General features: G+C 39.5%; 1 protein-coding gene and 1 long non-coding RNA gene across 5 annotated transcripts in view; one reads left to right on the top strand and one right to left on the bottom strand.

The window, feature by feature from the left end:
- The window catches only part of LOC144688908 (BTB/POZ domain-containing protein 2-like), a 35,420-nt gene extending 16,411 nt beyond the window's left edge, over window positions 1-19,009 (bottom strand). Inside the window, exons 1-4 of one of the 4 annotated variants that reach the window (XM_078555932.1) lie at window positions 18,513-19,009; window positions 11,429-11,645; window positions 7,628-7,801; window positions 229-334 (exon numbers count right to left, since the gene is read on the bottom strand). In XM_078555932.1, the coding sequence (XP_078412058.1) occupies window positions 229-334; window positions 7,628-7,801; window positions 11,429-11,645; window positions 18,513-18,994 (979 nt within the window). In that variant the 5' untranslated portion in view covers window positions 18,995-19,009. The remainder of the gene's footprint in view (window positions 1-228; window positions 335-7,627; window positions 7,802-11,428; window positions 11,646-18,512) is intronic. The other 3 variants (XM_078555933.1, XM_078555934.1, XM_078555935.1) reach the window with 3 other exon arrangements.
- Window positions 18,740-21,139, top strand: part of LOC144688910 (uncharacterized) — a 28,113-nt gene continuing 25,713 nt past the window's right edge. The window contains exon 1 of the long non-coding RNA XR_013578505.1: window positions 18,740-18,772. This is a non-coding gene — a long non-coding RNA (uncharacterized LOC144688910). The remainder of the gene's footprint in view (window positions 18,773-21,139) is intronic.

The raw sequence follows: 21,139 nt of genomic DNA, 5'->3' as shown, positions 1-21,139 counted from the left end.
TGTTTTCAATCAAACCAAGGCTGAGATTTTTTAAAAAAAAATGTTGTGGCACAAACTTATGTCATACACATTTTGAATTAGCAGAATTAACATAGAAAATCCAAAACAAAGTCAACTTTTCCCATTTCCCATCACATCTCAGCAATGTCAACCTTCATTATGTGCAAAAAGCCTCAGATTTGTGAAAAAATCTAACATTTTTCCTTTCAATTGGATGAATACACTTACCTAAATCAATATCTGTAAAACCTTCTGCATTGATTGCATCTGAAGTATTTTTATCAATATTTTCCAGGCATAAGCTGGCAAGTTGTGGTTCATCAAAGAGTCTTGCCTGAGGAACAAACAGGTGTATTAGTCTTGCACAATTCAGAATCAAGCACCCATTTTCCTCCTGCAAATAAAGTTTAAAATGTGCAAAACATTTCTAGGCATCAAAATTTGCTCTTAGTGCACCTTCCAACCCCAGAAACTAAGTGTAAAGCCATACTTTTGGGAATATAACATTTAAAAAAACAACCTCAATTCAACTGATAAATATTCTTATTAAATATTTTAACAAGTTAGTTATTTAATTTCATGTGTTTTCAAGTGCAGTAGAAATAAACTAGACTAAATTAAGACCGATGAAGTTTATTGCTCTCATTATGTAGGGAGTTCTAGGATAAGCTGATTTCCTTCACTAATAAGTTTTCCCTTTGAATTTCCTATGCCCGTTACTTTTGTGGTTTAAGCTGGATGCAAATAAACATTAAGAGGTAACCAAAAAATGTTTCTGCAAATTAATGGTCTCTAATACTCAGTTTAGTATAAGGAACAGCTAAAAACAAAGGCTATTAGATTAGCTAAAAAGCTATGGAAAAGAGGATCACAGGGAATTGTGAAAGCAATGGAAAAAGTCTTTTCTGTTATGTGATGTGTCAGAGAACAATCAAAGGCAATCAGTCATCGTAACCTGTCATTGAGCATCCTTCAAAGGACTCACTGGGTATAGTAGGACTAAGATTTGTTCTTAAAAATGATGCTTCACTATTAGAATTGAGTGATGCTAGTACTATTAAATTAGATGAAGAACATAGTGTTTGAGACAGAATGAGGAAAGTGAAAATACAAAGAGCAGCTGGGTCAATGATATCTGCCAGGGGGGCGCCAAGGAGATTGGACATGAGTTGTGCGAGCCCCTAGCCCATGATTTTAACAGCTTGCCGCACACTGGGATGCTTCCCATGTGCTGGAAGGAGGCTAATGTAGTCCCCATCTTTGAAAAAGGTGACAAGACAGACATGGGTAACTATAGGCTACAGTTCTGATAAAGTCTTGACCTGAGAAATTAACTCTTTATCTAATCACAGATGCTGCCTGATGTGAGTATTTCCATCATTTGTCGTTTTCATGATATACTATTTGACCTTGTATAACAGGTACAATTGGTCAGGCCTCAATTGAAACACTGTTAGATCTTCATAGAGTGCGTGATATGGCTTTGAAGAGTGCAAAGGAGGGCCAGTAGACTAATCTCAGTATAAAGTATCTTAAGTTATCAAGATATGCTAAAGGAATTGGGGCTCTACATTTTAAAGAAGCATAGGTTGAGGTTTATAAGCAATAGAAGGAGTGGGCCATACAGTCTCTCAAACCTGCTCCACCATTCAGCAAGATCATGGCTGATTCTCAATCTTATCTCCACTTTCTTGCCTGACACCCATATCCCTTGGTTCCCTTCAATTTATTTTTAGAACTCTATCGCAGCCTGGAATATACTTAACGACTATGCATGGACAGAGGAAGAGAATTCCAAAGATTCGCAACTAAACAAGCGAAGAAATTTTTCTTCATCTCAGACCTAAACGATCGATCCATTATCTTGAGACTATACTCCCTAGATCTAAACTCTTAAGTTAGGAGGAACAGCCTCTCAGCATCTATCCAGTTCAGCCCTCTCAAAATCTTACATGTTTCAATGAAGTCACATCTCATTCTTCTAAACTCCAGAGCCAGTAGGGCCAATCTACTCAGAGAGCAGTCCCTCTCATCCCAAGAATGAATCTAGTGAGCTTTTAATGTACCAGCTCTAAGACAAGTATTCTTTCTTAAGTACTGAGACTGTACACAGTATTCCAGGCTTGGTCTCAAAGCCGCGTTTATATTATTAGATAATGAAGGGAATAGAATGTGTTCCTGTTGACAGTTTGTTCCATTTAAATAGGCTAGGGAGGGGTAGCACAATTTTAGGTTTTGCAAGACCTGATCTGAGTAAGATGTTCGGAGATGATTCTTTCCCCAGGTAACAGTGAACTTTTGGAACAGGCTGCGGTCTTGCACAGTGACCGATTCGTTGAATTCCTTTAAGCAAACCCTTTTCTGGTTGGGGCAGACATCACCTCTTCAGAGGCAAAGTGATCTCCTAGAGGGGCCAGAGAGGAATTACCCAGAATTTTCCCCCAAATTGATCTGAGTTCTTAATCTGGTTTTTCACCTCCCCCAGGAGACCATATGGTTTTGGGTGGGATAGAGAATGTTTATATTGTGATACACAAGGTATCAGGCTGGATGGACCAGAGGGTCTTTACCTGTCCATCTTGTTCGCATACCCCTATTGAAAGAACAAAGGTTTGTATTAATGTAAATGCTGTGGCATTGCTCTATATAGCTGTAAAATAAATGCTAATATCACTTTTAGCTCAACTAAAAATGGTACACATAAGTATCAGTTCATCTTCTGTCACTATAACACTTCTACTAACCAATATAGGAAAAAGCTTAATGACTCTGGGGCCTCATCTGAAGGCACAAATGGGTTACAGCTTGTGGCATCACACTTCAAATTCAGCTATTTTGTATTTAGTGTGCAAAAGTTTTTACTTGTATCTATTGGAGTAGTATCTCCAAAAAGCAATGTTTTTCTTTTTGTGAAAGGGGCAGAAGGAAAAAAGAGAAACAGCAAAGGGGTTAGATAAAATTGCTTCCCACACCCCCATTTCCCCCTCCCCTTCCTTCTCCAAAGAGGATTGCATCATGTGACCATTCCCTGGGCAGCCTTCCAGTACAGTGCCCAATTTGCCATTTTCCCATGGGCAACAAATGTTGGCAGGCAGGCTATTCAATTTTAGGTGCATGATGGTTAAGTCCATTCCCAGTATCCAACAGAAGAAAATGATCAGGAGTGGATATCAAGATTGATATTTACCCCACTTGACCAGAAGCTAATTGCAATGTTCCCACATCCTCTAACTCAATACAAGCCAGGGGTAGAATTATTTTGGAACAGTTTTCCTGTTTTCTCCTCTTCTTGCTGATATAGTCTAGTGTCTTTTCAGTGAAGTACATCGTTAGTTTTAGCCAACACAATCAAGGTGAAGACGTTAAATTTTTAAGATTGAAGACACTTCCTAACGGTCCAGTTCAGCAATCTATCTGCCCAGGCACCTCGTCCTCAAATCCGAATCACGTAGACAGAATTGTAGGCAAGGTAATTCATAAGGACTGATGGTATAACATGAAGGTTAATGTATGGCCAGCCAATCTAAGCCTCTTTCCAGTTTTTTTGGCTGCAATTTTGTACCTCACAAGCAGAACGGAGAAGGTACCAGGACACAAATTAAGCAGTTGATACCAGTAAGCCTGGTACGTGGCATGAACTTGGACAGCTAGATCATCAAGGAAGCCAACACATCACTATATATTTTGAGTAGTCCCTGCACAGCTCTGAAGGCAGAAGTCTGGTTCATGGACTTAGAACAACAGCTGGTGTTAACTGGAAGCCATGTGTGTAAATATGCATTTATATATGTCAAGTTCATTCCCCATCCACCATTGGGTTGCAGAGAGTCGAAGAGTTTCTGCTGAAGCCCTGCTGCTCCAACAGGTGGATTTACCATGATGCAGTTTTAAATGTTGCCATTCAGTAATGTGTAGAATAACAGCAACAAACATTTTAGGTGCTCAACATGCTGCTTGCAAGTATCATGCACACATTGATTTACAGAATCTTTCAGATCTAACTGGCTCGAAGATTGAAGATTGGAATAGTGTCACTTGGGACTGAATGCCTGACAATACTTCAGAGCACAGGTGATCATTGATCGCTTAACCTGGCTCACTAACAGCACCTGAAGGAGTAGACATGTCACTAGAAGTAGAAACTCTCATGACTTTGCTTTAGATTGCCATACACGGTGTCCCCTTCAAATCACTTCACTGCTAAATCTGACTCTCTTATCTGAACATAGACCTACTTTATACTAGGTCCACAAGTCTACTGTGAGATAAGGAAGCCAGATTAAAGCAATGTAGAAGCTGGAAAATGGCTCATGAATGTTGACCGCTTGGAGTCAAACTTAAACAATGTCAGCTTAAAGCAACTAACAGTTTACTTTGTAACCGAATATGGCTTTGCACTTGTCAATAAGGTGAAAACTTGGGAAGGAATAATTGGGACTGTTAACAGGAAAAATTGACCTGCATACAAACCATTTGCATGATGATCTTGGATAAGTTAACATGAAAGCTTTTTTTTAAAAAAAAGTTACTGTTGATTTGAAATTCTGCAGTGATGATATGCTTTATGATCAGAAAAAAACAGTACTGCCCAATTAAATCAAACTATAGGCCGAGGCTACTCAACAATGCATACATTAACTGTACGGCAATAACTTCTGTAAACATGCTGTATTAGTACAAATAATTCCTAACATAATCCTTTCAAACTTCCAGGAAAATTCATGTGGAAGCAGCAGTAGTCTTCCCAGCCATTTTCTTTTAATGCCAAGTGTGACTGAACCACAGTAGGCACTCCACCACAACTGAGAGCATCACATTATGATGACTGAGGAGCGGCGCACAACCTACAGCCAAAAAAAATGCTACCTTGAAGCAAACAAAATTTAATTTTAGTTATAAAACACACATTTGCCAGTTCCTGAATAAATATCAGCAGGCCAAGAGGTTTCCTACTTAGAAAATAGACAGGCTGCAAAAAAACGACAAGGCCTAGGAATCAAAACACAGACTGATCCATCAACAATAACTCATTAAATAGTAAAGCTGAAGTCTTATTTCTGTTAGTCAGTATTGCATTCAAATACTGTTTATGTACATTTCAAAATTGTCAAAACTTAGCTAAATACAAGCTGAAAACATACAAGACTGTTAGCCACTCACCTGTTAAAGGAGGATTTTAAAAAAGAGTATTCTTGACACGCAAGCTTTAAAGGAGCATTCAATACTGGTGATTTCAAGAAGAGATTGAATTTACCAGTTTTTTTTTTAAATGCATTCGAACAGAGAACATCTCCTGTATCAGCAAAATCATACTAGGCATTAAAAAGATCTCAGATTCAAATTCTGGTTTGTGCTGATTTAGCTGATCTCATTCAGGATAATGGATTTAGTTAGTCTTAAAATATCCTCAGCGTTCTCCTGTTCATCAAACAAACCCTAAAATATCCTGAACGTTCTCCTGTTCATCAAACAAACACTACCACATATGGGTAGAGACAGGTACAACTCTGATACTGCCCTTTCAACACTCTGGAATAGTCTTCCAATGGTCCCTGTCTGGATTTGCATCTGAAGAATGGCCACAGGAGGAAGGTACTAATGCCACAGAACCTCACTCCAATATGAGCCAGAAGAGGGACAAAATTTGGGAGTTGGTGTGATGGGCTGCGCAGGGAGAACTCTTCCTAATTATTGACTGGAGCAGGATGGATTAATTGAGCAGGCAGATCAGGAGTGGAGACAATTCATCTCAGGCAGAAAAGGCAGTGGTTTGAGTTTGTGTGCCAGCTGACAAATTAAGCGGAAGATACTTTTAAGATGTATAAATTGTTGTAAAGATACATAAGTAATATAGAGAATATTTTAGATTGTTTAAAGTACATTTTGAGCTGAGGAGAAATTCCTTCACACACGACTGTGAATCTTTTGAACTCTCAATCTCAGAGGGCTGTGCATGCCCCATCCTTGAATATATTCAAGGCTAGGATAGACAGATTATTGGTATCAAAGGAATCAAGGGATATAGAGAATGGGCAGGAAAGTAGAGTTCAGGTAGAAGATCAGCCATGATTATATTGAATGGCAGAGCAGGCTTGAGGGACCATATGGTCTACTCCTGCTCTTATTTATTATGTTCTCATTTTATAATTGAGAGAATTTTGTAAATATATTTAGACAATGGTTAGCATGCAAAAAGTATGCTGGGGTCAGAGCAGATGAGTTCAGGCAACACTACTGGTAAAGAAAATGAATGGCAGATGTGGGTTCAAGGCTACTGAATTTTAGAATGTGAAAGATACAGAACCAGGCATAAATCATCTGTATCAGACTCAACAGCTGAAACAGCTAAGCACAAGGACTAGCTGACAGAGAATTATAAAGAAATAGTAAAAAAATGACAAGAGAAAGCAGCCAATAGTGGAGACAGGAATTTGTTTATAGTAAGGAAAGGCAAATGACTAACGCCAGGACTAAGTGTTGAATAGGCCCCAGATACTAGATAACATGATAGGCGTTAGAAAAAAGATATGTAAATCCAGAATGGTACTTGCAATTAAACCAAAGTAGGACAAGGGGACATAAGTTTAAATTATTGAAAATGCAACTTGAAAAAGGTATTAGTATGAATTTTTGTACTCCGAGGGTGGTAAATGTTTGGAATAATATACAAATCCCATGCTTTCCTTGCACATACTGTGGCTACACCCTCAGTCCATTTGCTTTGATTGTGTGATTCTTGTCTCTGGTGCATATCCTTGCCTACAGAGCATTCAGCGATTGTGAACCTACTTTGTCCCCAGGTCCCTTACCCTGGCTTTCTTTTTGCCCATCTGGAAAAGATTCTCAAAACCTACTATTTTACACCCTCCAACTCATTTCCTCTCACGGAAGTACCTTGGAAGGCTTATTACATTCAATATAGCATTTAATAATATTGTTGTAATCTTCCTGGCAAACAATACAGTCAAGAATATTAACAATGTTCAAAACACAGCTGGAATCTATAAGAGGGTTATATGTCATTAGGACACAAGAGAGGTGGGTTGAACAGCCTCTTCTTGTCATCTTGTTACTAGTTTGGCATTAAAGTCCATTTCAACATATCCCAAAGTACTACATGGCTCACTAAACAATCCTTTGCGTAAGTAAGTAAGTGTGACACCATGCAGACCATGCCTGTCCCCAGTGCTGTCTTCATCAAGGAGTACCTCCATCTCCCATTAAAACCCTGAACAATTGATATACTGAAATTACCAAACAATTTTTAAAGTCTACTTTCAAATGTCTAGCAGTTTAGATTGTAATCAGGATAGAATGCTCTTTTAATGGGGTGATCTCATGTAGCATAACACAGATTAACAGAATGCAGAATTAACAGATTTATGCAAAACATTACACTGTGCATTCTATATAAGTGTATCAACAGAAGTTTATTATTTTGCCATCAAAAGTTCCCACAATTGAGTATAAATGCAGTTATATAATTACAGGTGGTGGAGAGAGAGAAAACAGGGTGTAGATAAAAATTTATTCCCTTAGTTCAGTAGTTCTCCCCACCACCCCCTCCAGAAATAAGTCCCACCAGCATTTTTCCACTAGATTGCTTTTCAAGTCTCTCCTGCCCTACCTCTCCCTCTCCAACTTGGTCTCCTTCCTTAAATTCCTCGTCCCAGTTTAGTGTTTTCTCTTGATCCTCCCTGTTCCGTGGCCATACAGAAACTGAACCCTGGCATCCAGACGGCTGTCCCACGACTGCTTCGCCTGACCTTACGCAGGTATTACCACACATAGCTCTGTGCCTCTGCAATATTATTAAAAATAGTTGTAAAAACTGAAATTTTAAAATTTAATACCACAGCTATGTATGGTATAAAAAGGACAATTAACAGGGAACGGTAATTTTGGCACAGTAAACTATCCTACAACCCAAAGCTTATGATTTATCATTGTGCTTGATACTACTGTTTGCTTCCTATTAACTCACCATGTATCCCATATATGAGTTATCCTGCCCTAACAAAACGCGTATGGATTCTGAACAGTGCTGCGTATTGTTTTTTTTAGTTGAATTTTAGTGGATCAAATTTTCCAATATTAAAAAGTACCATAGGTTTCCAACCTTCCTGCCAAAACTAAAAAACTTAAGTCACCAAAGTTTGTAGCCTATTTGCTATCCCAGGGATACACTGCTGAACAATTCACCTGGCCTTTTCAGTGCCCCTCTCCACCTGTGACATTTTTTCCCTGCCAGGTCTGCCTGTCTTCCTCCAGGTTGCTCTATGCTCCTTCACTCAGTGTCTACGCCTCCCAATTCATACCTTTTTCCAATGTTCATTTCCTGCAAGGTTTATTCACTTTACTCCTTGTAAAGAATTTTCTTTGCTCAACTTCTGATGGTGTTATTAAAATGAGTGTTATCTATCCTAAATGCCACGTAAAACTATTAGCTCAAAACTTTCAAGCAAAAATCTGTATTTTCCAGAAAGTTTGCAGTGCACATTCTTTCTTGCAAGGTATATGTGCCAAGATATGAATTGGAAAAGGTTTAGGAAATCCCAATTTTTAACGTTTTAAAAATGTCATGTTGGTGTTTAGACACAAATTCCGCAGGTTTACTCAATAGAAAAATATCCCAAAATCAGAGGTTATGCTGCATGATATCAGATGTTTACAATGGAATCTGTTTAATTTGCACTATAGCTGGAAGATAGTTAGTATATAATCAGGTTATGACAGTTACACCTGAACCTACTGCACAGGAACCTGCGGCTTGGCAACTATCCATTTATATTACTGTATTAAGGTACTTCAGAATTAAGAACAAAAGAAAGACGAGTAGACTATAAGGTCGCTCGAGCCTGCTCCACAATTCAATATGATCATTCCTTATTTACCACTTTAACATCACCTTCCCACCCATTCCCCACATCCCTTGATTCCCTGAGGCACCAAAAATATGTCTATCTCAACTTTGTTTCTACTCAGCAATAGAGCATCAACCACCCTCTGGGTTAGTGAATTCCAAAGATTTACAACCCTTTCAGTGGAGAAATTTCTCCTCCTGCTAAAATGATTGGTCTCTAATTTTATTACCATAGCCAAATCAACATGTTAAACAGATTCAAAGCTGGTAACACCCACAAAAACCCCTCTACTTTTCCCCACAGTTTCCTCACATTATGCAACATCTGCATCCAACTAACAAAAAGTCCTCAGCTAATGCAGCCTTAAGCCAGTTGCAAGATGACAGGTGAGAACAGCCAGGACATAAACAGAAATACCTGGAAAAACTCAGCAGGTCTGGCAGCATCGGCGGAGAAGAACAAAGTTGACGTTTCGAGTTCTCATGACCCTACAACAGAACTCTGTTGAAGGGTCATGAGGACTCGAAACGTCAACTTTGTTCTTCTCCGTCGATGCTGCCAGACCTGCTGAGTTTTTCCAGGTATTTCTGTCTTTGTTTTGGATTTCCAGCATCCACAGTTTTTTATTTTTATCTCTGAGAACAGCCATGATTGGTTTTCCCCCCACAGGACAGACTTTTAATTAGCATCTTCCTTCACCAGCACATCCAATGGTACTTGGAAGAATGGGAAAACTGAACCAGTGTCACAAATACTTCATTAAATATAAAAATTTGGTAGTTTCATGTCTCCCAATTAGAGATTTTTCTAAAGAAAGATACTATACAATATACAAAATGCTAAATATTTAAAAGTCATATCAACTGTTTTGCTTTTCCTTTGAGGGCATCAAGATCAGATTCAAGTCAGTGTATACTGCTGCAACTAGGTTACAACCTACCTCTTTAGCAACATATTAATTCAAGATAAAAAGTGACTGGCTGGTCCTCAAAAGTTCAACCTATGTTAGTCTCTATAGCTAAAAACTATAGGCAGGCTCATAATAAGCTTGTGGATAAGTGCACCCAGTGTGGTACTGAGCCACAAAGACTCACATAACTGGAACTGGCTATGGTAAATAGTCTGCCAATGCTCTAACTCTGGACCTCACACACAGAAAATCACAGTTCCAACGAAAAGGTCACCAATCTAAAATGTTATCCCCATTTCTCTCCACAGATGTTATCTGGTCTTAACCTGAGTATTTCTAGGATTTTCTGTTTATATTTTAGATTTCCAGCATCTACAGTATTTTGCCTTTGTTATGTGAAGAATGAGGTAAAGGTAGACTACTGGACTCTAATGGGGTGCCACAGCTTAACTGGCCACCTTCAGGAAAGGGGAGGAAAAAGGGCTAGAAAAGTGGATAAAAGTATAGTTGCTTAGTTACAGAATTGGATTTTAACAATTTTTTTGCCAAAATCAACTGATTGCTTCTAATGAATAATAACATGATTTGACATGGGAATCATTGGAGCATATGACAGAACTGCACTACCAAAACTACTTTTGAGGAACAGAAAACTTTTTAAGTCTAGATTATCATGAGGAAACAACTAGGCTTGAAGCTAGCTTCATAAATATGCAACTTAGAAGCTGTGGTATTGTACAGCTACAATTTTCCTTCACGTAACCAAATCAGACCAAAATACTCTTGATGAATGTAATTCTACAGCAGACAGACCAAAGTTGTCACTCCCATTTTGGTGTATTGTAAATCTCTCTAATGGTTTTCTTGTTTGTTGCCACATCTCAGAAAGGTCAGTGTTGGTTGCCCATCCCTAACTACCATGAAAGGGGAAGATTTTTAAAAACATAAATGTCCCTCCCAACAATACAGTAAGTTTATTAATAAAGTTGCTTAGCCAAACAGACCAAGAAGGGTTAGTCCCATGACAGATGCTGCATTTGTTAATCTCAACTACAGGTGGCAATACATCTTAATGACCTTGAGTTTTTGAGTGGAAAGGAGTGGAAGTGGAAATAGTGCATAGGATTTCCACTCCTAATACTTCTGTGAATCCTACTGCAAGTCACTGAAATTGGACAGGGAAAAAAAATCATGTTTTACTGTGACGTTCACTGCTCACTCCAAATTTTAGAGTTAATCAGTAAATTCTAACCGAACATTCCCAATCAGACAGTCACGATGTTTATGCAGGTCAGCTTCGAGCTGCTTGGTCATCGTTCTATGAAGTTGAACAACGAACTAGGTTTTTATTAAACTAGTGGGTCAACTGAATCAAACTGCATTCCAGCAATTCCTTTAATTAAGCAGACTTGCCTGAACCAGAATTAGGCTAAAAAAAATTTCCATAATACAACAGGGCAGTTGGGTAGATCAAAACCAGTCCTGCTATACTTATAATGCATGTGTTTCATTCTAAAGAAGGCAGATTACACCAATACTTATGCATTAAATTTCAACTTTTGTAATACTCTTTTTTTGGCATGGTAGCCAATATCACATGGGAAAAAACAAAACTGAAGGCTTATATACTTTGAATAATAGGATCAACACTTACCATCTTTCTCAGTTTCTTCTGCAGACAGATATCATGCACGACATGAATGTTCCAACGTACCTGTGTAAGAAGCATAAACGCATTGTCTGCTCGGAGGTTCTTCTTCAAGAACTCCACACAGTGTGCTTCAAGGGCAGGTACTGCATACTTTTTAGCAGTGTACAGTGTAGTCATAACAGTTTCTGGTCCAATCTGGACTTCGTCAGAATAAAGGAATCTGGAGAAAAACACAAATATGTCAACAATCACTTTTCTGGAACTTCAAACATACAGTTGGGTCTGGTACATATTAAATTTAATTCAGGCCATATAAAACGGATAATAGACTGTGCTGTGCATTGAATTTGACTGGAATTAATTCATAATGATGGTTTCATACAATGCCAATTGCACTTCAATTCATAAGCAAGCATATTATGCTTCACATCAAAATTTAGTGTTTCCTCCTTTTGCCAAATTCAAAACCAGAATTTTTACTTAAGGTTCTTTTAAGGCCATATTTTCCAGAAAGCTGCTTGATTGTATAAAATAGGGCAAGTTTAAAATCTGTTATTTGCAGACTGGAGATGAGAATATTCATTATATCCTGGAGAGCAATGTAACATGAAAATCAAGCAAGGATAAGTCAAACATAAAGAATGGCCAATTATGTTGCACACATGGCTATACAATAGTAAGTGGTGATGGGAGCATCAGCCAAGGCTGATGATATCCTCATCTCACGTCCACACACAGTTTCAAGCATGGCGATGCACAGTAACCAGAAGCAGGAACTCTCAAGAAAGCTTTCCTCTCCCTGATCTCGGCCCATTGAGATATCTGCATTGCTGCCTCACGCAAGATCTAACAGTTCTGCACACACACAAGAGACCGAACCTAGGCCTTTCCTGGTATGTACAATTCAGCACATAATGTACTGACACGCTAAATCAACCAGCACTTTATCACATTTTTTTTCTAAATGAACTTTGTACAGTGTCCATCAAAGACTCATTAGAGTTAGTAGATGCAAAAGCCGTGTTACCACAAACTCTGGATTAGTGGAAGCCATAACCCAGAAATCTTAATAATTCTCTCATATAATATCCTCTCTATTAGATCTCTTGTTACAGAATATTGCGTGGGTTCCCAATGAACGTCGTAGACAGCCATCTAATTCGTGCACAAAACCTGCAATTACACAGATCCCAAGGACCCAAATATTCATGGCTTCCTCCATTTAGATAAGCCATAATGCACTGCATATTAACATGCTTCTTTATAGTTCCCAATGTCAGTTACAGATAGCACACTGTATAATTTTTTTTTTTTAAAATAGCAGAGTAAAACAGATGTACCCCACCATCCTTTGTAAATGTTCTGTGGTAACTGTGACATTTAGTGATGTAATTAATATCTACGGTATAGCTATTCTAGGCATTGCATGCTTCAGAAATTTATTATGGAATATAATTGATTCACCTAATTGTTGCTTATAGACTATCCAACATTTTCAGAGTACCAAATAATCAATTTGGTTTAATGTCCTCCCAAAGATTACCTTGTATAAAAATATAGGAAGGTCAATAATAGCAACAGGAAACGCTTACCTCTAATAATTCCAATTAAGTAATTGCATTAAAATAGCACACTATGAATTTGAATTACCCAGTAATCCAAATTAAACAACTTTGAATAAACAAGAGTAGACAGTATTGGGTGACTACATAACTGATAATACTGAAACCATGGAGTCTGAAATACTTATAACATATATATTTTATAATTTTTCAGTTTTTAGGCTAAATTCAAATCTCTGCAACCATCTTATCAAATTTCAGTAACTAAATAGACAACTCACACAGATAATACAAGCCTAGATAGTGGCAAGTTTCCCTGGAACTTGTCCATTTGTTCCCTTCTTCTATTTCTTGAAGGGCTGAATGGCCTACTCCCAAATCCTATGTTCCTATACGTATGTATTTATCATCACTGAATTAAAATGATTGGTTTCACACTTCAGGATGCCCCAAAATGCTGTTGTAATGTAACACTCAGTTGCTGTAGTTCAATGAAGAGAAAATAAACTCAACACGATAAAGCATATAGCACCATCTTGCTAATAAAATTGCAACAGCACTGGCTGAATGCAGTGTGTGCATCCTATTTAACCTTATCCACAAGCGACAGGAATGCTTTTAAAAGGATAAACTGTCCTCGCAAACAACTGGACGGTATTTTTAGGTTCAGCTCCATGTTCGTGCTCCAATAGACAGTCACAGCTCTATCCCTGGATGCCAAAATGGTATTAGGAAAGGTGAAATAACCCTATATGCACTTATTGTACTGGGGTTTTTGCCGTTGTTGATCAAAGGCTAGCTGCGGTCTTTGTAATCTAGGCTCCTGTCTTTTGTTACGAGGATTCTCAAACTCAATCCTGTAGTCTGGAAAAATGCATAAAACATTTCCTTAGGTTCTCTGCTTTTTTTTTTGGCTTAGGAGCCACTGACAGGTTGTGTCAGGGACCCAAAAACAGTGACATTGTTGATGAGAATGTATAGAACTTTATTTTCTTTTAAGGTTTTGTTAAAAGGCAATGTCAAAGCTACTGACGGTGATGAACAAGCTCAGCAGCCTTGCTGGGTGCACAGTTAACAGGAGTAAATCTGTAGCTGTACTGTGTGCATGGCCTTTGGGTATAAAAGCTAGGCTTGAATTATCAGAAGTGGTAAAAACTGAATTTCTTAAGAAAGATCCACCAAACAATGCCATGTACACATTTGTATTATTTCATGTCATCAGTACAACAGTGCCCTTAAAAAAATTAGCTTGAGAAATGTACTTATGCTATATCAGTGGATGATTTTTAAAAACACATACATATTGGAACTTAGTAGCTAGTAGATATCAGGGAGAGCTCCAAATGATTCCTGTACATCTTCACCGGTAACCCTTCACAAATATATTGGCCTGGATTTTGCAGTAGTAATGACACCAAAAATATCAGGGTTCGCTGTCATTACCTTTCAAACTGAAAGCTACTTCTGGATTCCACACCCATGCAGTTAAACCAGGAAATCCAGAAGCTGCTGTCAGTGATTCTATGCTTCTCCAGAATGTGCACTGTTGAAGTTCTCCTATACTGCAAACAGTTAGAAATCAATGAACTGACAAGAGCTTCCACTCTCACGCTCTGAGTAACGCTGTAAAACCCTGGAAAAAGTTACAGTCTGCTGAATGAGGTATGACTGTTTCTTTTTTAACCAATAAGTTCATAATTATTGCTGAACAGCTTCACTGACCCTGAAAAAGTAATTTTATAGTTTTTGAATATCAAATTTCTCCATTATACAAAATTCCACATTTTAAAATACTTCTTTTAAAAAAAAAAGTTTAAGATATTTTAGCTTGTGTCTCAATCTTGTTCCAATCATTTACTGCATTCTCTGTAAAATTAAAAGTAAAGGGACTCAGTTGCTTTTCCTTGCTGTCCATGAGGATACTTCAATATGACTGGTTGCTTAGCCTGCATGGTGACATCGTTGTTGCTGGGCATCTACAGAACCCCTTGACTTGGTGCCACAATCAAACTGACGTCAGGAAAGTCCACATCACAGTGATCGTTAGATAGCTGTAGGCAGCTTTCTTCAGGGTCAGTGGCGAGTGCTGTTGTTCTGCAGCACACTGCCAAACCCAGCCCAATAAAAAAGACAGAAATCAGACAAGCTAAAAATTATGATTTTGATTTATATTTGTTGTTTAATCCCTGCTATATATTTTTTTCAAAAGTTAATTGGAATTCCCAAATAGAATCCTTCACCCTTATGGGCACAAAATGCCTTCCAGCAACTAAATCAGAAAACGGTGTAGATCATCAGAATTTGAAGAACCTAATTAGTAATCCTGGCAGAACAGCCACTCTACAGTAGGAAAATGAAGTAAAGGCAGTGTGCTCCAACTTGATTGTGGCGTCAATAAAAATTGTTTATTAGTCTTTGCAAAATTTTTTTTTTTAAATCAGAGAGCGAGGTCATTTAACATAATTCCAACTAACAAAGCAGCCTACATTTGATGCGGCCAAGAGCACCACTCGCTGGATTCACAATATCTCAATGAATTAGCTGCAAAGATGAAAAGCATCCAGAGTGCTTCTGACAAGTTACTCACTATGCATGCACAACACAATGTTGTCACATTACCAATTAATATTACAGTGCACCAAACGTAAATGAAACAGATTCATATATTTTTTTAAATCAAGAGGGTGTGCAGAAATTGCAGTCCTTCTACTAAGTAGAATTAGACAAGAGAGGAAGGCATATAAGGGAAAACAAGTCCTCTTGGGCCTAACTTACAAAATCTAGCAGGTTTAATTTCATTTAACCTTAATTCAGGGAAATTTGAGCCAAGGGAGCTAGCTGGTGGAAAAAAAATATAGATGCAGCAACTGGATAGCTATAAAGTTTAGCATAAGTAAACAATTTTGCAATTGGTAATACGCTACTAAAATTACTAGGTTTGTGTACTGTTAATTTTGTATCGGAACAAATATTTTACTTGGAACCAGGATAGTTACTTTGCAATTTTAAACTTGACAATAAATCAAGAAATCACTCACCTGCATGAAAACACACTACTGAATTTAAGGCCTAACATCCTTCAAAAGAACCTTTCCAAATCCCAAAAGGACATTCGATTTGTATGCCCTTTTCACTGAATCTAACAAGCATTCGGAACAATAAATGCCAAGATTTAGCAACTCTGCCCTGTCCTTTAGGGCCTTGCATTTAGAGAGAGCCTTTAGCATAACAAAACATCCCAAGGACCTTCACAGGAACATTGGGTCACTAAAGTGTCAGGAACATTTTCTCATGAATTCCACAAGTGTAAAAGTTATGGCTGGTACATGTATTATGTAATAATGAGCTACATATGCTAATTTGTCAGAACTGTACCGTAACTAAAGGTTAAGTTTCTTTTTCCTGGATTGCTTTTTTTAATAGTGGTCAATAAATAACAACTGTATGGACCCTGGATGAGAACAAAATCAAATTCCTTAAATCTTCTGCAGCAAGTATCCCGCCAACACTATCTATCCCATGCTCAACTGACAGGAACTTGTGCTGTGCATCAAAAGGTGGATACTACTCTGAATTGTATCCTAGTGTGCGCCACCACTTTCAGGACAAGAGGGTAGAACATTGTGGCTGGCCAAAGAAGCCACTTGTACACCTAAGCAGGATTTTATTCCTTCTTACAATCATCACTGCTGGACGGGGGTCAGCTAATGAAACACGGTTGAAAATTTAGGAATATTGCTGCAACATCCACAAGTACCATGAATATGCTAATACATTTATACCATTTTTTTTCTTTTTAAAACATTTTTCATATAGCTCTAACCACTGCAGCTGCCAAGTGGAGAAGGGTGAGGAGGGCAGAAAGAGCGGAAACTCACATGCTGAGGGGGCTTCCCTGTCAGCCGAATAGGGAAAACTTACCTGTCCTATGTACTATTAAGTGATATAGAAAAAAATGTCACAGGTTCAATTCCCAGGGCTGTAACTACCCTCCCTACCTCAAGGGAGGGGAAAAGTATGACCCAAGGTTCCAGATCCTGCTCAGTATCCAGTGACCCCCTTGCTAGAAAGTGTGCATCAACATCAGACAAAATCAGACTCAAGTGGAATGACTCCCAAGTTGGACAGCCTGCCAACACATAGCATGTATTTGTGAATAGTTTAGACAAAAATACTCATGTGATGAATGCTACCATTCCAGTACCACTGATAGCATCAGATGTTTTAAATAGGCTTTCGAAAGCCTGGCACTGAAGGAACACTGGGAAGAAAGGAAGCCATACAAACTTACAAGCTGCATCACGTTGAGCTGTGCATCATTGCACAATTTCGCACCAAAAGATCAGGAGAAAGCATCACACCAAGGTGGCATTTACAGGATACAAAACTCCGAACGAGTGCAAGTTTGGCAAGAGTTACGATTGTGTATTTTGTATCAGCCACGTTCGAAAAAAAAATAACATAGCTGGCAGCTTAAATAAGGGCATGAAACACACTGTCACCGAAAGGTTAAAACAGTGGGGGGTGAAGGGGAGGGGGGGTGAGAAACCTGGCGACAATTAAGATTGTCAATTCCATAAATGATGCAACAGTGGAAAAAGAACTGGGTGGGGCAATAAACACAAGAAGTCTGAGCCCTCTTTAAAAATAAACAATATGTGGCCGACACACTTGCTTTAAAACAAAAATCAATAAAAAAAAGTGTCTAGCAAACATTGGAGTGATTTTTTTTTCACCAGAATCGAGTTTGCAGGAGAATAAATCTTCAGATTGATGAGCTCCGCAGCGAATGAGCCATTTTGCCTTCATTCTTTCTGCGTAATAAGCATTGAAAATGAGACTGTCCACGGTCAACAAACCGAAGGAGGGAGAGGAGAGGAGGGGAGGGGGGGGAAATACTCAAACCCCCACATGTGGTTGCAGCATCACCCTCCACAAAACTACAATCTCCCCTCCCACAAAAAACCCGGAGTGGTGCAATGCAAACTCATTACCTTATAAAAAAAAGGGCAAGTCTGCCTTAAAAGCAAGTCCCCATTGACTCAAAAGAGCATCATCACCTTGATCAGTGCTGCTGCTGCAAACCTTCTCCTGACTGTATGAATGAAGCCCTCGGGATACAAAAATCCGCCTCCCTCCCTCCTCCCCCCGACACACAAAAAAAAGGGCGTGAACCACTTGAAAAACCTTCAACTGCGCCTTCCCCAACCGTGAACTCCCAACACAACAGAATAAACAGAACACAAATTTAAAAGAAAACATCCAGAGGAGGAGAATATATTTAAACGTACGTCAAAAATACTATAAAAAATGAGGAAGGGGAAAAAAAAATAAACCTACATACTTTCTTCGGTAATAAACGGTTGGGCCCTCCCACCCCCAAAAAAAGAAAAAAAAGCCCGGGATTGTGTGTCAGACAGGCCTCGACCCCGGGGTAAATTTGATTAATAACCCGGCTTCCACCCCCCCCCCCTTCTCTCCCCTCCCTCTCTCCTCCGCCCCCCGCCCCCCGAGGCCGCACTCACTTGAGGAGGGCGAGGAAGGCGGCGGGCTCCACGTCGGGCAGCTCGATCTCGGTGGAGGTGGTGGCCATGCCGCCGTTGAACATGGCGTCGAAGACGGCGCTGCCGACGGCCAGCACGAAGCGGTGAGCGGGGATCCGCTGCGTCCCCATCCCCTTGCCCACCAGGAAGTGCACGTCGCTCAGGATCTCGTTGTTGAACAGGAAGGCGAAGCGCTCCTTCACCGTCGTCTTGGTGGCCTGCCAGTTGTACATGGGCTCCCGGTAAATCACCACCGCGGCGGCCGCGGCCGCTGCACCTCCTCCTCCAACACCACCACCTCCTCCTCCCGCCACCGCCACCACCGCCGCTGCTGCCGCCGCCGCGGTCCCGGACATCGAGGGAGGCGGCGAGGAGCCGGTGCCCAGGCTCGGACTCCCCGAGCCGCCGCCATTAGGGATGTTGACTCGGTTGCAGGCGCTGAGGTTGCTCCCTCCCGCCGCCATCTTGAAGTGGCATCTGTTTACAAACAGCAGCTGCAGAGCATGGCCCTCCTTAAAGGCAGATCAAACTCCCCATCTCTCACCCCCCTCTTCATTCTCATCACAAATAAATACAGGTCAGCCTCATTCTTTTTTAAAAGTGACTTCAAACCCCCCCCTCCTCCTGTTCAAATTACAAATCCACTGGTGCTCAATTTAATTCCATTTTGGCTCTGGTGGGTGTTCCAACACCCATACCTTCATCAAGTCAATGATCTGTCTTCCTTTCAATCACAAATAATGAATTATGAGCCCAATTTTAGATAAAAAGCGACCTCAGCCTCCCCTTTTTGCTGAATCACTTATCCACTGGTGTTCAATTTAATTCCATCCTGGTTCTGGGGTTACAACATCCATCTCTCCACTGAGTGTTCTTCTCAATGACCAAAAAGAAAATGAAGAAGGGTCCTACAGACTGGAAACGTCAAACTCTGTTTCTCTCTCCACAGAAGCTGTCAGACCTGCTGAGGTTTCCCAGCATTTTTTGTTTTTGTTTCAGATTTCCAGCATCCGCAGTATTTTGCTTTGACCAAAAAAGTGAGTCTTGTTTATTTCTTTAATGTACAGGGTGGTAAAGTGTCCTCGGTCGGCTCTCTTTGCTGAAATTATCACTTGTAAATCCACTGGTGCTCAATTTAATTCTATTCAGCTCCAACCATCTCTATTACATATGTTCCATTTAATCACAAACAATGAATTTTAAGCCTTGATCTTTTTAATATACAGGATGATAAAGTGACCTCGCAGCCCATTTATCCAAAATGATTATTTCTAAATCCACTGGTGGTCAACTTCTAATTGGAATCTGACTCCTCTGTGATACTTTAAATAATTTTTTAAGCAGCTTCCCAGAACACACAAATCCACAAGCGAACCTTATGAATAATGAATGTGGCAAAGTGGTGCACATGCCAACAAGTCACCATCAAAACCACACTTCAGAAAGGACTGAGGCATATTGTATCCAATTGTAGTCCCTGTGAGAACGTACAAAAGAGATCGTAAAAATGAAGGAGGCAAAGAGGAAGATTGTAAAAAGGGTTTGATAGTCATGGCAAAGAACAACTGAATGAGCTGATTGCTGCAAGGAGAGGTTGGGACAGCCTGTCACGGACAGAACCGGAACAGTGATTATCACAAGAAATATAAATTAAAAAAGAGAGGGCACAGCAAGCAGAGGGAAAATAACAACAAAATAAATGAAATAGCACTGTAAGAAATTAAATATGACAACAGAGAACTTATTGTGTGCAACATGACAGAGATCATAACTATATTTAACATTCACTCTACAAAAGTGCTGTTGATAAAGAAGTTAATAATTGCCTTGTATTTTTTCTCGGGGGGTGGGGGGGTGTGTGGCGGGGGGAGTGTTGTTTTCAGGCTATAATACATACACAGAATTTACAGCACAGAAACAGACCATTCAGCCCAACAGGTTTGCATCATTGTTTATACTCCATATGGGCCTCCTCCCAAATTAATTTGACCGTAACAGCGTATCCTATTCCATTCTCCCTCAAGTGTTTAAATGCAACCTTGCTATCCAAATACTCTATATAGTAGGACATAGTCCACATCCTAATCAATCTTTACAAAGCATGATCTTTTTTTGAAGTTCTCAGGTACGTTTGATGACATGTGGGACAAGTTGGTCTAGCCAAGTAAAACTTGGTCATCAAAATTTTCCAACAATGGGAAAAATAGGGTTGAGTTGATCCAGTTGCCAAGCTTAATTGTCTTTGTCTGAGCTGCTGACTTAATTTCCTATGGGAGGCCATCCACTTAATTGAATAGGCCTCATTTAGATGACAGGCTTTCCCAGCAAGTTTGGTCTGTAGTACAATCAGCTAGGGATTAGAAAATCTGGCATGAAAACAGCTCTTATGAGGCTGCCTCCTGCCATTAAAGGGAAAGCAAAATGTAGTAATTGGTCACAATATAGAAACTGGAGTGGTCATTTAGCCCCTGAAGCCTGTTCTGTCATTCAGTGAAATAATGGCTGATCCGTGACCTAACTCCAAATGTTTACTTTTCCTCCATATCCCTTAATGGCTTTGGTTAACAAATTTCTATCGATATACGATTTAAAATTAATAATTGCTCTAG

The sequence above is a fragment of the Cetorhinus maximus genome, chromosome 13, assembly GCF_964194155.1.
Source record: "Cetorhinus maximus chromosome 13, sCetMax3.hap1.1, whole genome shotgun sequence".
NCBI classification, from domain to species: domain Eukaryota; kingdom Metazoa; phylum Chordata; class Chondrichthyes; order Lamniformes; family Cetorhinidae; genus Cetorhinus; species Cetorhinus maximus.
Note: the sequence above shows the minus strand (reverse complement) of the source record. Positions and strands in the feature narration are given on the sequence as shown.